Source organism: Condylura cristata, unplaced genomic scaffold, assembly GCF_000260355.1.
Source record: "Condylura cristata isolate star-nosed mole 26May11 unplaced genomic scaffold, ConCri1.0 scaffold00001, whole genome shotgun sequence".
Lineage (NCBI taxonomy): Eukaryota > Metazoa > Chordata > Mammalia > Eulipotyphla > Talpidae > Condylura > Condylura cristata.
Window position 1 is genome coordinate 48,843,879 of NW_004567102.1, and position 16,629 is coordinate 48,860,507.

The following is a 16,629-nucleotide window of genomic DNA, read 5'->3' on the forward strand; positions in this document are numbered from 1 at the left end:
TGTGAAAAAATATATATCTCAAAATAGAACTAGGTTTAATGAGAAGGCTCAGTGAAACTTAAAAACCTGACCAGGAAAAAAAAAGAGCTAAAATAATCTTCCCATTTTTGAGACTGCCTCACTTATCTGCCCTTAGACCCCACCATTCTGGACCTACTACAACAGAATAAACTAAAAGCTATGGGAAAGTGCTGGTATTTTTCATGATCTCTTCAAGACAATTTCCATCTTGGTAAACTGACTCTTCTCTCTTGTCAAGGCAACTGATGGACTTTAATTGTATTCGAAGACATGGGTTCAAAAACCTCATCATCATCTTCTACCCCTTCTTCTATTGGTTTCATCTTGGCAGAGGCTCGTTGGTGCGGAGATGACATATCTGTGGAAACATAGAAAAGAAAGGCACTTCATGGGCAGCCTTCCCTGAAGCTGGTGTCAATGACGAACAACTAAAAGAGGTAAAACTCTCTGGAAATCTGTAAGCTGGTACCAGAAATGTGGTTTCTCTAACCACTGTATTTTCAACTCAGCATCTCGATAAAACAACAGCTAGAAATGATTCTCAGTTGTGAAAACAAGTGTGGACGCATCCTACTGCATGTGCTTGATGATGCGAAGTTTCTCAGAGGCAATTCCCAGCGGGCTGTCATCGTGCACCAGGCCACAGAATGCCTGTTCCAACGCTGACATCCTGCACAGTGGGGGACAAATTAGGGTTTAACTCCTAATTTCCCTAAAGAATAGTTCTAACACTATAGGACCTATCACCATCAGAAGCACCGCCTAAAATAAGCTCTTGCTACCATAAGTCCAGCTACTCCTTAGACTGATATGGGAGAGGGAGTGTTTCCCAGTCTAAGCTGTCCTGAGAGCGGCAAACTTGTCTTTTTTTTAAAAATAATAGACAGACCCTCCCTGGTGGCGCAACAGGTTAAAGCACAGCACAATGAAGCTACCACAGCCACTGCAGCATGAGTTCAATCCCTGGCCAGGGAGCTGACCCACATGGCACAGCAGACTTCTCCTGTTTCACCCACTGCTCTCTCAGCAGTGTATTTCAGTAGATCTGCCTGTTCTACTCCCTACTGTCTTTGGTGAATCCTCTTACCCTCCCCTACCTCTAGCCTGTACCCCAGTTCTTATATGCATATATAAATGAATTTAAAAAACTAGGCATGGCTTCAACTTATGTTTAGCCTCAAGTTATGATTCTCATAAAATCTTAACATAGGCTGAGTGTTTGCAGCCAGATAAAATCCTTAGAACAGTAAGATGGCCTGGCTAAGAGCATTAAACCAAATCAATAATGCAGAACATTCAGACATAGCTATCACACACAACAGAAACACATTGTTTATTTTGACTGGGGAAGTGGGACTAATTGATCTAGTTTTTAAGCCCATCTATCAAAGCAGGAGTGACATTCTGTAATATCCCAAAGCTGCATCTACATTGGGATCAAATGTTAGTTGACCTTCTCAAGTACTTCACCAAACCACTGCATTTTCTACTGAGCGTGAACAAAGAGAGGACCCAAGACCACTGAAACTGAGCTGGTGGAACTTGCAGCTTCTCTGAGAAAGAATTTAGTCTCTTTCACTGTATTTGCCTGGGCAAAGGAAAAACTAGAGTTTACAGTGTTAAAAAGATAGTAATGCAGAGGTACCCAGAGTCCCAGGTGGCATCCAGGGATTTAACTCAGGCTCCCTTCCCCTTCTGGTCCACGTTCTGGTAAACTAGCGCTGCCCAAATCCAGCTCATACTTTTCCTTCTCTCTTGCTTTGCTCTCCACCTAGAGTGGTGTCTTCACTCCCCCACCACCAAATTCCTGTCCACTCCTCAATGTGGAGTTCAAGTCCACTTTCTTCATGTGTACGTTTCCCTTAACTCCTGTGGGGAGAGTCTCTTCTCCTCTAGACAACTACTGCACTTATATTACAGAGCAGGGAGAGGGGCACCCCAGGACCCCCAAACCTTCCTGTTCTAAATAGGTGCTGCCATCTGCTGCATCAAGACAAAACATATAAGACCTTTAATGAAAAGGAACTTTCATACAATTAGTGTGCAATACAGACAAGACAAAGACTACAGCTTCCAAATCTAGCACCTGAAGTTAACCCTCCCCTCATAGGTAAATGTCTAGCCAAACAAGGTTGGTCCAAAACAAGGCCCGAAAGCCTGAAACAAGTTTAAAGCATCTTCTGGCAGGAGCCCATGGAAATGGGTCAAAAACAGCCAGACAAATCTGGGAAGAAAAGAACAAAATTAAAACCAAGATAAGCTGCCATAGTCAACCTCCCCACGGTTCTTTCACTTACATCTGTTTTACCCAGTCCAGACCAAGAAGCAAGTGCAGCTTCTTCTCATATCTCTCTGCTCCACGTGCTTCCCTCAGGTCTCCTTGTGGTTCTCCATCCTGCTTCCTTCCTCTGCAGTCTCCTCTCTAGATTCCTCTCCCTTCTTAGCTCCAGCCCTCCTTCAGTGGGGCAGGGAAAGTGGAAGCTCCCTTTTTTCTGGGGACTACCCTGTTACACTTACACATGATTAGAAGTACTTGCACCTCCCCCTCCCTGAAGAATAACCATCGTGAGAGCAGTAAGATTCTTCTCTCCTGAGCCTCTCTGAAGTAGCCCCCACAAAGCCCGGTCCTACCCAATGACCCAGTACATAGAAAAAAACTCCTCCAAACTTGGTCTAGAAAGCTGAACTCGTGGACCGGGGACAAACATCTGGCCATCCACTTTAATCTCTGACAGCCTAGCCCCTCCCTCCCAAGGGGCCCTGCCAGCACCCCTCAAGTGCATGCAGTTCTTAGGTTGTGGTAACACCCATGAAAATGGTGTCTCATGTCCCCCAGGTGAAATCACTTGTGTGATTGACTGATATGCTGCTGCTTACAGCCCTGGCAGAGTCTCGAAGAACTGAACTCAGAGCGCTTCATCCCATCACATTGTATTGTTATTTTTACGTTATACCCAGAAGCTAATGCAAAGACAGAGCAGTAGGGAGAGAGTGGGGCCCTGCTGTAGATGAATGCCTTTCTTACTGGGGAGTGAGCCACTCAGAAACATCTTCAGGCAAGATAAACCCAGGAGCCCTCACACTGGCCATGATTGACATTTTCTACTCAACTTCTTTTCACAGGCAGAGCACTAGATTCATTCTCCTGTTTAGCTCTAGTAGCTGAGGTGGAGCCCCAAGTCCTCAGGCCCCAGTTCCCACACCATCTTGTTGATCTGTCTGCATCCTGGCAGATGCACTGGAAGTCACAGGAACTCTGACTTATAACTGCCAGAAGCTTCCCAATGCCAGCTGGCTGCCTGACCTCTCGACAGGTATCAGAGCTGCAGAGACCCCCATTTTGGGACCAGCCTGTTAGCCTGGGTCTTCTGAACCACCAACAGCCAACGGCCGTTGGGACTCTAGGACTCTGCCACTGTCATGGCCAAAAGGGCTGGCCAAGAGCAAGGAGCTTACCTGGCCCCAGGCCCAGAAGAGGTAATCTCTACACTCAGCTGGAAACCGGCTGATTCAGTAAAAAGATAGTGGCTACTGGCACTATGCTGCTAGAAATAGTTTTTGTGTCCACTAATAAATCTGTAACAGGGTGGACCCTGAAAAGGGGAGGTTCCAGGTTCCCTGCCCCACACAGAAGGAGGGTGGAGCTGAACAGAGATGAGAGGAATCTGGAGAGGATACTGAAGAGGAAGGAAGCAGGATGGAGAGCCGGAAGAACTGAGGGAGGCATGTGGAGCAGAGACATGTGAAGTGGCTCATGTTTCTTGGTCCTGGGCTGGTTGAAACAGATGTGAGTGAGAGATCCATAAGGAGGTTCACTATGGCAGTGTTTATCTTGATTTTGATTTTTGCTCGTTTCCTCCCAGACTTGTCTGGCCATTTCTGACCCTTTTCTATGGGTCCCGGCCAGAAGGTGCTTTAGGCTTGTGACAGGCTTTTAGGCCTTGCTCTGGGCCAAGGGTGGACTTTTACCCACAAGGGAATGGGTAACTTCAAGCGTTTGATCTAGAAATTATGTTCTTTTTGTCTATTCTGTATTGCACATTAATTGTATTAAGGTTCTTTTCCATTAAAGGTCTTATAGAGCAGATGGCAGAACCTATTCAGAGCAGGCAGACTTGGGGATTCAGAGGAACCCCCCCTCTCCCTACCCTATAACAAATCCAAACCCAACTTGGAGTATGAGAAAAAGAGAGAGAATATTCTTTTGCATGGGAATTCTCTTGCAAGTTGAACATTCATGAATAGTTTCTACAAGTTTGCCTGGCTTTTCATTAATTTTATGCACTGATGCATCATGAGAAACTTGCCCAGAAGGCCCAATACTTTACTTAGATGTAGGAGGATGAAATTGAGCTTATCTCTAGGTAAGTGCTTTTTCAAATACTTTTGCACTTCAAGGACATTACTATGAGGTTCATGACCTCTGCATAATGCTTTTACTTGTCATTTATTACAAATTCTAGAGGAGAAAATATTCCATATCTATAGATTTTCCAGAAAATTGATTTCACCCTTCTTCCATAAAGACCACCATTATAGTTGGAAAACAGAAGTATAAACTTTGGTGTTGATTATGATCAAAGAGAGATAATTAGCATTATTTTTTGATAATAGATATAATCACCTTCCAATTTGCGGGGCTCTGGCTGTCAGTTAACACCACTTATGATAAATTGTGTAAAGTAAAGAGTCTCAGACTCAACTGCAATCCAGATTGAACTGGTGGGGAATTGTTACAACAGTTATGTTAAGAATTACTGTTGCCGGGGGTGTCTCATAGTGTACCAGGAGATGAAAAAGTGCCTAAAAGACTTCCACATCCCTTCCATGCAACAATGCACTGTGCACAAAGCAAGGCAGAATTTACTCTGAGTGTACACCACACTCTCGAGTTGTCCCAGGTGGGAAAGACTGTAGCACCAGCAGCAGTCCTGGGCAAGAAGAACACAAATTCAGAATTGTGGGCTTTAAAGAAAGGTAGAAGACTGAACCAAACAGAACCTCTACTCAAGCCAGAGTATGGGGAACTGGGGCGGGGAAGGGAAGACACACCGGGGATACCCACAGGGGATTTGGATTTGAGCAGCAGAGGGCCTCCTCAGAAATACCTGCTCAGACAGTGGTAATTGCTGAACCGTCACTGAGAACAGGAGTTTGCAATTAAAACCTGCTAAGGGCTGTCGAGGGCCATTGCCTGTACGTGCAAACTAGCCATGTTGCCCCAGAGATGCTTTTTTTCCTTCATGAAGTCCAAGGTAAAAAAGCTACAGATAACTTTTTCATTCCTGAACCAGAAATATCTTACACAATAATCAGTCAAAATAGTGGTACCCAGAGAAGTAAAAAATTGAAGAGAAATTCCCTCCAAGAGAATTCTGTCCTCACTAAACTTTGCTCCATTTCAAGATGCTGCTAATTACATGAAGGCCTGAGTGCCTCTCTAAGTAAATGCAGACAGTCATATTTGTTGTTTTTAAATCTAGAATGAAGATCACCTCTGTTCCAGAGTATGAATAAGGAAGCTCAAGTTTTGATGTCAAGTAGAGTGTGAAGACTTGAAGTGTGTCAATGGACCTTTCTCTCTGTTTAAGAAGCACACTTTTAAAAAAAGAAGCCATACTTTTATAAAGAATCCAATTTAATGTAAGATTTTCCCCCCGTCCTCTGTTAACTTTGATGACATTTTCTTCATTCCTTTCAAAGTGTTCTTATTTTTTATTATGTTTAACCATCTGGCCAACTGCTTTAGCACATAATTAAAAACCTTACAGGGGTTTAGAATTTTAATTATACAGTTTGATGAATGAGATGAGGAGGGATTTAATGGCTTTTTTGCTAGTAAGGATTATCATCCCTTTCCTGCCTTTGCCTATTTATGTCATAATGTTTTCCTTTAAATGAAGACACTGAGTTTGGATGGAGCATTCCTGAGTAATAATGCTGAAGGGTAGGTATGGTCTCTGAACATAATTTTCTTTGGAAGGATTCAGCACCAGCACTGAGGGACTCAAACAAAATGCACTAATTAGGGTGAACAGGAAGGTTGGAAGAGGCTAGTAGCTCTGCTGAGGTCTTCTCTGGGTCAAGGGGTCATTCTTGGATCAAATCCTGACCACTCTGATTGGTGGATGAGTGGTTAGGGCCCTGGACTGTGACTGGTGAATGAGTGGTTAAGGTAGTGGGAGCCTGCAGCCTCTTCCTGCTTACACAGAGAAAGCTGCGGGTAAGTCAAAGGATCATCCAAAGTCAAGAGAATAGGAAGGCGATTCCTGGATGCCAGCTGTGTTCCAGCTGTGCGATAAATGCACAGTGTAGAAGTCCAGAACAAAGAACAGTATGAAAAGGCATGGCTCAAATCTGAAACAACCACTCAGACTTTAGAAAAAAATAAAAGACTTTCCCTAAAAGAATGAGTAAGAAACAATTAGATACTTTGGTTGGCTCCCAACCAAAGCAATAATTAAAGAACAAAACAAAACTTGAAGGACTAATGGAAGGTCATAATGTGAAATAACCTTGTAGAAGAATTTTATATAGGAAAAGGGAATCCACTTGAAGCTGGTATTAGGAACTGTCTTCTTGGAACAGAGCAGGAAGCATGACATTAGAGCTAACAATTGGAGTTACTGCCCGCATTTGGTTTTTAATAATGTATAATAATTTCAACATTGTTTACTGCTTTACACTTTGTAAAAACAACTCACAGCTTAAGCAGGAAGTCCTAATTGTAGTTATAAAAAAAGACAAATTATATGTTACTATTGAGGTGTACTCTTAAAAATGCTTAAGATGATAAACTTTGCTATGTATATTATGAAGCAATATTGTTTTTAAAAAGAGAGAACAGGATGTATAAATTATTAACTTTAGCTGCTTAAAAGTTAAAGAGGAGACCCACAATAATTTGAAAATGAAAGGGGGGAGAATAAGAAACAGGAGAGATATTGTCTTCACTGTTAATATGCTGCAGAGAGAAAAATAGAGGTGTAAGTGTATTATTTAATGTAATCAAGGTAAACAATAAAATAATAAAAACAGGTGGTACTGTCATATTGAACAGATGGAGAGCAGTTAAAGGTGAACTGAGTTAGGCCAGTAGATAACCTTTAAGTAGGTAAATCAACAAATAACAGCATATCCTTTGGTATTTTGGACAACGTTACTCCAAAGTAATTATTCCCAGGGAGCAATTAATTGGAAGGGGTCAGTTCTTCCCATTAAAAAAATTTTAAAGGGCCTCCTGGTGACCTCAGGATTTTCTCAGTGCTATCTCCACATGGGCTTTCCATGGCAGCCTGTGTTTGAACCCAGCCAAGCAGCTGACCTACACGGCACAGCAGACCTCTCATCTTGCCCGCTGCTCCCCTCAGCAGTGGATGTCAGTAGATCAGCTCTTCTGCTCCCCACTCTGCTTCTGCTAAATCCTCTCACCCCTTCTACCTCTGGCCTCCGTCAGTTCTTCTATGCATAAAAAATAGGTATGTTTTTAAAAAAAAGAATTTTAAAACTTTGATACCTATATGTATATACTGATCATTTTTGTAACTTTCCTTCCCTTTCCTGTCATTTTACAGCAGAGAAAACTGAGACTAGAAGCCAGTCAATGGACTGTGAGAGAAGGACCTCTGGAGTCAGGGCACAGCCCCTTCTAGATGGTGGGGACACCGGCCCAGAGGAAATGATTGCCATATTCCTCAGACCTAAGTGGGAAACTGTGACCCTGCCTCTGTGGGGGCTGGAAAGACTAGTCACGCATATGAGTGTTCAGGGTGCCAACTGCTAGACCAGTGGCTGAATGTCCCAAACAAGTCTTCACTAATACATGGACAGGGGTATTTGTCAGGTAAAAGGCAAAGCAAGCACTTAACAAATTCAGCCCCTCTTTGCTTCAGAAGTAAACGAATAGCCCTGACCAGGGTATTTAACTCTCCTAACCTACACTTGGCTCATCTAGAAAGTGGAGTTGTTGGTGTGTTTTCCTCTTGGGGGATGGGGTGGGACTGAGAACTGCTGATGGGCTCTTCCCTGGATTTCCTTCTGCCCAATCACATCTCTTTCTTCCTCTTATTAGAATTAGAATTAATGTAAAACTACATTAATCTACAGCTATTCACAGGGGAATGAAATCTACATCTATTCACAGGGGAATGAAATACAAATGAGTTAAACTGATTATCTCATAAAACTAAGAATGTTTTACTGGTGTTTTGTATCTTTCCAGGTAAATAAAGGTAAAAGACATAAAAGAAACTCATTGTATGTTGCTAATCTTTGCAAGACAAGAATAGTTATCAGATGCAAGTTAACTTGACTTAAAACCAAGTCAGATGACATTAACAGATTGTCCAGAGCACTGTCTTAAAATTAATAATAAAAAATAATGGAAAAAAATTTGTCAGTAGGAAATATCTTTCTAAATATTTCATAGCATCTTTAAATTTTAATTGTGATTTCTATAAAATTACATGGTTTAAATGAACAAAATCTTGTGAAGATGATTTCCAATGGACTATTGCTTCAGGATCTAAAAACAAACAATAGGTTATTTATTCTCAATTAACAAAAAGAAAGGTCTGCTGCTTTCAAGGAAACAGTAATATGCCCTCCTGTTGCCATGACAATGCCTGTGCTCAGCATCAGCTCCACACTGCCAATTTCAATCAATCTCTGTGTTTCCGTCTGACAGATGGGGAGCTAAGCCCCAGAGGGAAGAGATGACAGGAAGATGTCAGGGAGTCTCGACGAGCACCTTGGCCCAGAAGCGAAGAGGAAAGGGTTACATCCACGTGAGGGTGGCACCCCTCTCATGGGTCTGAACACCTTGTCCCTTCCTGGTCTCCTGTCTCACAGTCACACTTCAAACCTGAAACTCAGATAAATGAGGCCACCGGAAAGTGAGGAGTAACCTAATTGGATTATGAGCTACTGAAGAAACGAACCAACTTTTCTCAGGTTATCTTGTTGCTTAACTTCCTTCCCTTTAAGATCAAGCATGGTGTTGAACTTTACATCATGTACACACAGTGATTCTTAATGATGCGTCTCTGAAACTTACATAATGCCCTGTGTGATGTGACTTGTCCTCTATTAGCATCAAGAGACTTCTGTGAAAACTGAACATGGCATAAGAAATGGGATCAGCAGTGTTCCTACTGCAATAATTCACTTAAAGTTGCCCTTCACTTTTTCCTAACTGCACTTCTGTTAGCTGATCATATGCTGTGTTAAGTTTGGGTCATCACACCCCACACTGGTTGAGATCTTTAAAACAATGCCGTCACCAGAATCTGTGCTTGCATCTAGACCTACAGTAGATAGGAAATAAAAGAAACCTCTCAGTTCCCACAGTGGGGATGCAATCAGCAGAACTCCAAGGTGGAGGGAATGCTATGGTCTTGTTCTTGGGGTGTAGAGACTCAAGAACCTACATCAGCATCATCTGGGGACTTGTCAGACATCTGAACTCCTGGTGAAATACACTGCTGAGGGGAGCAGCAGGTGAAATAAAAGAGGTCCATGAGGGTCACCTCCCTAGCCGAGGGTCGAACTCGCACCGAAGCAGCTGCAGCCAGCTTCGCAGTGCTGCACTTTAACCCACTGTGCCAAGGAGGGCTCCTGAATTCTTTATAAAATACAAATAGGGTCTAAGAGCATAGGGTTTGGAATGACAGCATACCTAGGTTTGCACCCAGCACCTGCCCCTGAGGAACGGGAGCGAGTGAATAAGCACCTTGTATCCCCAATGTCCTCATCTGTAAAATGAAATGCTGTCAAAACACCTGTTTTCCCTCCCTAACCAGGCTTCTTCCTAAGCAGTCCTGGAGGATTAAAGATCCACTTGCTGAGGTGATTCTGGGCAAGTGACCTCTGGTTCAGGGAGTGGAAGCAGCCTGCACCGTCTCCAAGTGGGAGCTGTAAGAGAAATCATGTTGACTGTGCCCTGAGAACAGCCACGACCCGGACAGCAGCTGCTCTGTGTCCCATACTTGGATCAGCACCTGTTATGCACACGAGGAAAAAAAGCTCCTCTTCATTACATCGGGGACTTGGGAGATTGTCTAGTGTCTTGTTGAGGGAAATGGAGTTGAGTGGGGCTTTTTCCGCCTCCTGCGGCGAGCCTCTACAGCGAAACAGAGGTCTTGTTTTCTCGTTAAGATTCATTGCCCGCACGTGATAATGTGTTGGTGTGAAAAGTGCTTGGAAGCAAGAGCACGGGGTAAGCATGCACACATGGGGCCTCGTCGGGCACAGCACCCGTGCACCTGTAATTGTGGGCACTTGGGCAGGGGGGTCTGTGCATGTTATGATGAGAGATCGAGATTATGAGATGATGGGATGGGAGACCAAGAGAAAACATGCACCAGAGAGATATAAAGACAGAGAAAGGGAGAGAGAGAGAGAGAGAAGAGAGAGAAAACACTGCGGACTCTCAGACCTGCTTTTCTGTCTGCTCAAACCCATGGTGAACCTGCCTGGCCTTTGCCTGGGCTGCTTGCCACTACACTCATCTAGGAAAAGCTAATATACCTCTCCGGGCAGGATTATAGTGAATAATAAATGTGATTATGGATAGAGTGTACCTGAAGAAATAATTACTGTCACTGAAAATAAATGTTCCATTCTCTCCACTGGAGTGATGAAGCTAAAATACCATGGCCAAGAGCAGCTGTTAAGGTTGTCCAGATTTGCACATCAGAAATCCAGAATAATCAGAGCTGAGTCACTTGTTGAGACCTAACATTTACTAGGACCTACCATATGCTCAAGATGTGACAAATTTTGTTATTTCAGCCTAAAGGTCCTACAGGAAGGGTTTTATATGCTGATTTACAAGGAATGTGATTTGCAATATGAAGAAATGGATGGCATATTGAAGGGTCTGGCAAAAGAAAAACAAAAACAGCCCTCCGTTTTCAGCTAAAATTTAAGAGAAAAGAGAACTACCAGTTTTTAATGAATTACATGCTGGGATGAATTAAATAGTTCATAATCAGTATCAGCTTTGTGCTCCAGTATTAACATCTTTCATTAAACTGTGGGAAAGAAGCCACAAGACGCAGCGTGAGGACTGGTCTCCGGGAGGAAGGTATGAACACGGGTTTGTTGTGCAATTCACATATACTCAAACACATGCCCACATCTGAGGTTATTTGTATTTGTATCATTATCTAAGATTTTGCAAAATAAACCTGAGGCTAAAGTAATTAAATCTAATGATTTAGCACAGCAAAGAGAAATATTCCTGGCACAGAAATAAGTGTTCTGAAGATGGATTTCACCTGATGTGCAATATGAAAAAAAAAAAAAAAGGTTAGAAAACATTGGATAATTTTTATTGTTATGCCGAAGTTACCAAATAGTTACTCGATTAGTTACTTCTCTAATCACAGTTGTCAACTGTTTATTTCCAGCGACATCGACCAGAATCCTGGAGTATGACTGACTTTAGGATAACTTACGAAGGGAGGACACACTGGAGGAGCCCCGAAGAAACTGATGCAAGCCGTCTTCGCTGTCACTGGAGCTCGCTATACTGTTCCTCATTTCCAGCATGGAGATCTGCGTGCAGAGGCTGAGCTGAGGTTCCAACTTTTTGGTCTTCTACAAAGCAAAGTGTTAAGATTTCTCAGATCTCTGGGACACAGATTATATATGTTCTCTGTAAGGAGCATTTACTTTTCCTTCAAATAAAATCTATACAGTAAGTACACAATAAATGTGAGCTATAGTTTTCATTATAAGCTATTACCACAAATCCATTATAAAGATTCAGTCAATTTAACAGCCTATTCATCTGAAAATAAGCAGCAACCTATTTGCACAAACAGTCCAGACAAGCTTATTTTTGTGGTTCTTGTTTTTCTGTGATTTAGCAAGCACCAAAAACAAGATGAATTTAAGAGCACATACATACACCATCCAGACTCATAAGGCTACAGTACAGTACTATAACAGAAGCAGTGGTTTGCATCCTTTTCTGTAATCATTTTAATTTCCTCCTAAGCAAATGGGGGACATGATATCAAATAGCAAATTGTTGAAATTCTATACAGCTCTGAAATTTACACCTGAATTGCTGCAGGCTTCCACCCTCTTAACTCTCTTGCTACCTGTGGACTTTCTGGGAAGGGAAACTCATCAGAAGGATGTGCCAGACTGGAGGTAACAGAATTAAAAAGCCGACTTGCTGCTGGTTGTGGGTTGTCAGCATTTTTGTCTGCACCTCACGGCTGACCTGCCCTCTCTGGCCTTCTCCAGCCCCGGCCCTCCCACTGACTCAGTCTTCCCTAAATTGCTTACACACTCGTATGAAGAGAGCAGCACCTCATTAACCACAAGTGGAGCTCCCTGGCATTTATAAATGTGTCACTAGGTAATGGAAAAGAAATAACCACAAAATATTTTGTTCTTGAGAAGTGACTCCTTAAAGGTTCTCTAAATTACAAGCATCCCCTACTTAACATATGACTAATCAATGAAAAGTCAGAAAAATATATATCACCTAATGTGAGGGACACTTCACTATTTAACACACTCAGTATAACACTTACTTTATCATTTAAGGTGGGATCATTCAGAGAGTAGAGCTTAGTTGTAATATCTTTTCCTATAAGATACCTAAATATTTCATACAGGAAAGGTTCTGATTCCAGAAAGTAAGTTAATCTTTCTCTTGACCAGCATAAAAACCTGCAGTTATCATCTGCGATAATGGTGACCTGCCAAAGAAACATAGACAGTAGCACATCTAAAAATATTAATTATGACTACAGTCATTTGGGGGGGGACGAGAATAATTTAGTGAATATTTGAATATTCTTATAGCAATGATTAATCCTATTATTCATAAGATCCATACAAGCAGCTTCTATATCTATGTGTACAATTATGTTTAAAAACAGCCTGCACCCTAAATAAAGGCAAATAAAAGTATTGTCATTTGTTGGGTTTAGGGTTAGGTCTGGGAACAGCAGAACAGCCCCTATGTCAACAGCACTGCTACAAAGTGAGCTAGACAGGAGGTGTAGTTTAAGGCTAAACATTTCTCTTCCACCCCCCCTTTTTTTTTTTTAAAGATTTATTTATTTCTTTGTGCATACAGAACTGGGGTACAGGCCAGAGGCTCAGGGGCGGTGAGAGGCTTCACCAGAGACAGAATGGGGAGCAGAACAGGCAGATCGACGAAGTACACTGCTGAGGGAGGCAGCGGGCGGGTCAGGAGAGGTCTGCAACGCCATGTGGTCTCCTCCGGGGCAGGAGGCAGGCGGGAATCGAACTCATGCGGAAGTGGCTTCAGATTCTCAGTGCTGTGCTTTAACCCGCTGCGCCACCAGGGAGGGCCCCCACCCCCCCTTTTTAAAAGATTTTTATTTTGCACACAAGAACTGGGGTACAAACCAGAGGTGCAGGGGTGAGAGGTTTCACCAGAGACAGAGTAGGGAGCAGAACAGGCAGATCTACTGAGGGGAGCAGTGAGCAAGACAGGAGAGGTCTGTCTCATCATGTAGACCCCTGGCCAGGGATAAGAATCATGCTGCAGTGGGTGGTGATAGCTTGATAGTGTTTTTTAACTCCCGAGCCACCAGGGAGGCTCAAGCCCAAGCAATTTTTTACGCCCTGAAGATTTTGACAAAGGCTTAAGAATATAACTTCCAACAAAGGAAATGATTTGTGAGGCACGCTATAGCGATCATTGACCTGTTCACACATCAGAAAGATCCCTGCAGAGCCACACTAGAGCATGAGAAAACTGAGGCATGTAAATTCAACTACATGCCCAGCCTGTTACTGGTAAATATAGCTAATGAGGGTAGCCTATCACAGATGTCTCTTAGTGTGACATTACAAAGCCAGCACTGAGGTAACTCACTAGGCACAAACAACCTCTACTTAGTTCAGAGTTGGGAAACCACACTCTGTCCCTGGGTATTGTTACACAGCAACCTGGGAGCGCATCCTGTACCCAGAGTGTGGGCCCTGACCTCAAAGCTCAACATCAGGCCGTCCTCCCTGGGAGCACTCCGTCCCCTCAGTGAGCACTCCTTTCACCTGTGATGCTCACACCACTTGAATCTAGTTCATCGCTGAGGCGGGTTTCTCCGGCACCACTGACAGCAGCAGGGACCCCGCACCTTCACATCTGAATGCTCTGCTTCCAGCATGGTGTGCTCCCTGCATATTTATTGTGTGCAGCAATTCACAAATAAACAAATGCTGTGGAGCTTAAGAACCATTCCATATCCTCAATACTAATGCCTGTGCAAGTAGGAGATTAATAAAGGTTTGTGAAATTGAAGTTATATCTGGGTTTCAGAGCAAGTGTTTCCAAAGCGGTGCTTTCTTCTTTGTTAGTCATACAATCAAACCTTTCAGATGAGAAAGGAGCTGGTTATGTCTACTGAAAGAAGATATGGAAAGCCCAATTTCTTTCTCTGTCAAAAACTGAAATCTGATCTTTAGATTTCACTACTTCAAGAAGGACTCAATGTTCCTAGAAAATAAAGCTTACACTTATTATGCTGCATGTAGAAATCCACCAAGCCTAAGACATTTGAATTTAAAAATGTATCTGTAGCTCAGAAACTCCACAGAACACAAATTTCATTCATTCTTTCAACATACATGCTTTATGCATGTTCCAGGCACAAAGGTGATGATGGTGAATAAGAAAGACCAGATCCTGATCCCATGATGTTTATGTTCTAGTGGAGGAAGCTGACAATATGTATAGAAAGCTGACAGCCTCAGCTAGCAGCAAGTGATTAACAAATATAGAAAGGGGAAAGTGGTAGTGGATGACAGGAAGTGACAGCTGTACCTAATGCCACTCACTTTATGTATGTATTCTGCTTTTAAACAATGAAGCTGCCTTGACAGTAAACTTTTAAGCTCAAAGTGGATCCTCAAAATTGCCTTTAAGATAAGAAAGGCAAGATGCCAAAAGAAAAGCCTCTTACTCAGAAGCCCATGTTAATTAGCTGTGGCGTGCAAACTTCTATCCTCCAGCCCAGACATCTTTTTCTTCCAAATGCTACCAATGTGTCTGATATTCATCATGATGATCACAGAGAAAGTAATTTGAGTGACCACAAAGTTGGCTCAGTTGATTGAGAGTGTCTCATGCGTGGAGCCTACAGTCCAGTGGAAGAAACTGGTAACACAACATGGGAATGGTCCCCACCAAAAAAAAAAAAAGACTGAGTTACAAGAAGAGAAAAAAGAGACATGTAAGGTCAAGCCATGCCTGAGGAATTCCCAACCAAAGAGGCTGGGGCATAATGCAAGACAGCTGGCTCATATTCTGTGGGAAGAAGTAGAAGAAGGTGACCACTCAGGCAGTCAGTGGCCCAGCCATGTGCCCAGGTGCTGAAGAGGTCAGGTAGGGTAAGGGCACTTCATTTTGCAAGGTGTTATCTGTGACTTTGAGGTACAGTGCATTTAAGTTCTCTTCAACCATTTTAATAACCTCAAGCTTCCAGTAGGCAATAATATTTTTATTATGATACTAAAATTTGCTTAACAAATTCACTTCTTACTATGGTTGCAAAATATTTTAAATCTGTTTAAGCCATTATTATATTTAAATTTAGTAACAGTACTCATGTAATAAGCTATACTTACATTATGTATGAGTAACTTACAAGTGCATAAGTGCAAGCATTTAGCTGGAAGCAGGTAATTAGCATATTGACTGAGGTCACTTTTACTTGATAGCTAATGCTTCATTTCTGCCAAATAGACAGTTTTATTTAATGATTTCCTGCCACTATTGTCAAATAAAACATGGTTTAATGAGGAATTTTTTATAGAACAATATAAGAGTTTTTAAAGCTTCTGTAAAATAAAGCTGCTTAAGTTATTAGGGTATCTCAGGTGTTCTTCAGTTCTAGTGAAGAATTTCACTGAAAAACTAAAAGCCAATATGGCAATGGGAGATAGAAAAAGATTTCTTTTTCAGATAAAAATTAGAGTTTGCAAAAGAGTTGGCTGTGATAACTGCAAGACAGTGGACCAATCCCCTCACTTTAGATTTCAAACCGATTCTATACCTGACATAATGAAAGCCATTTCACGGAGCAAGGAAGTTCTCACTGTGCTAGAACTAGAAACAGCAGCCTGACAATGTTTCGCCTATCTTCAGGGAAGACTTTTATCATTTCATTCAAGTCCCTATGTTTCAGACACAAAGAACATGAAGGTCTCCTGGAAGTGGGTTATAAATTAAAGCTTGTTAGTGCCTACACGCTAAAATACAGCAGAATCAAAACCGAAAGTTTCAATGGCTTCATAGTTTAACCAAAGGTTTACTTTGTAATAAGATGAGGCTTTATTTAAATACCAGTTAAACCTTAGTGCACATTTACTTCACAAGAGTTTGGACACTTGCTTCTAAGACATTCGTCTTCCGCTAAAGTCAATAAAGCTTTGATTTTCAGGCTTCACAGTACAGGATAAGTTATTGACTATGGGACAGCAACAGCAGGCGACAGAAACAGAAAAAAAAAAATTAGTTCGGGCCTTCCCTGGTGGCACAGCAGGTTAAAGCACAACTCTAAGAAGCTAAAGCCACTTCAGCATGAGTTCAATCCCCACCTGCCCCGGAGGTGA

The 16,629-nt window shown here is 42.3% G+C and overlaps 1 protein-coding gene across 2 annotated transcripts in view; it reads right to left on the reverse strand.

Annotated features, from left to right (window-relative positions):
* Window positions 1–16,629, reverse strand: part of BVES (blood vessel epicardial substance) — a 29,233-nt gene continuing 12,604 nt past the window's right edge. For both annotated transcript variants that reach the window (XM_004673733.2, XM_012724180.1), the window contains exons 6-8: window positions 12,573–12,740; window positions 11,481–11,622; window positions 1–379 (exon numbers count right to left, since the gene is read on the reverse strand). In XM_004673733.2, coding sequence (XP_004673790.1) covers window positions 255–379; window positions 11,481–11,622; window positions 12,573–12,740 — 435 coding nt within the window. In that variant the 3' untranslated portion in view covers window positions 1–254. The remainder of the gene's footprint in view (window positions 380–11,480; window positions 11,623–12,572; window positions 12,741–16,629) is intronic.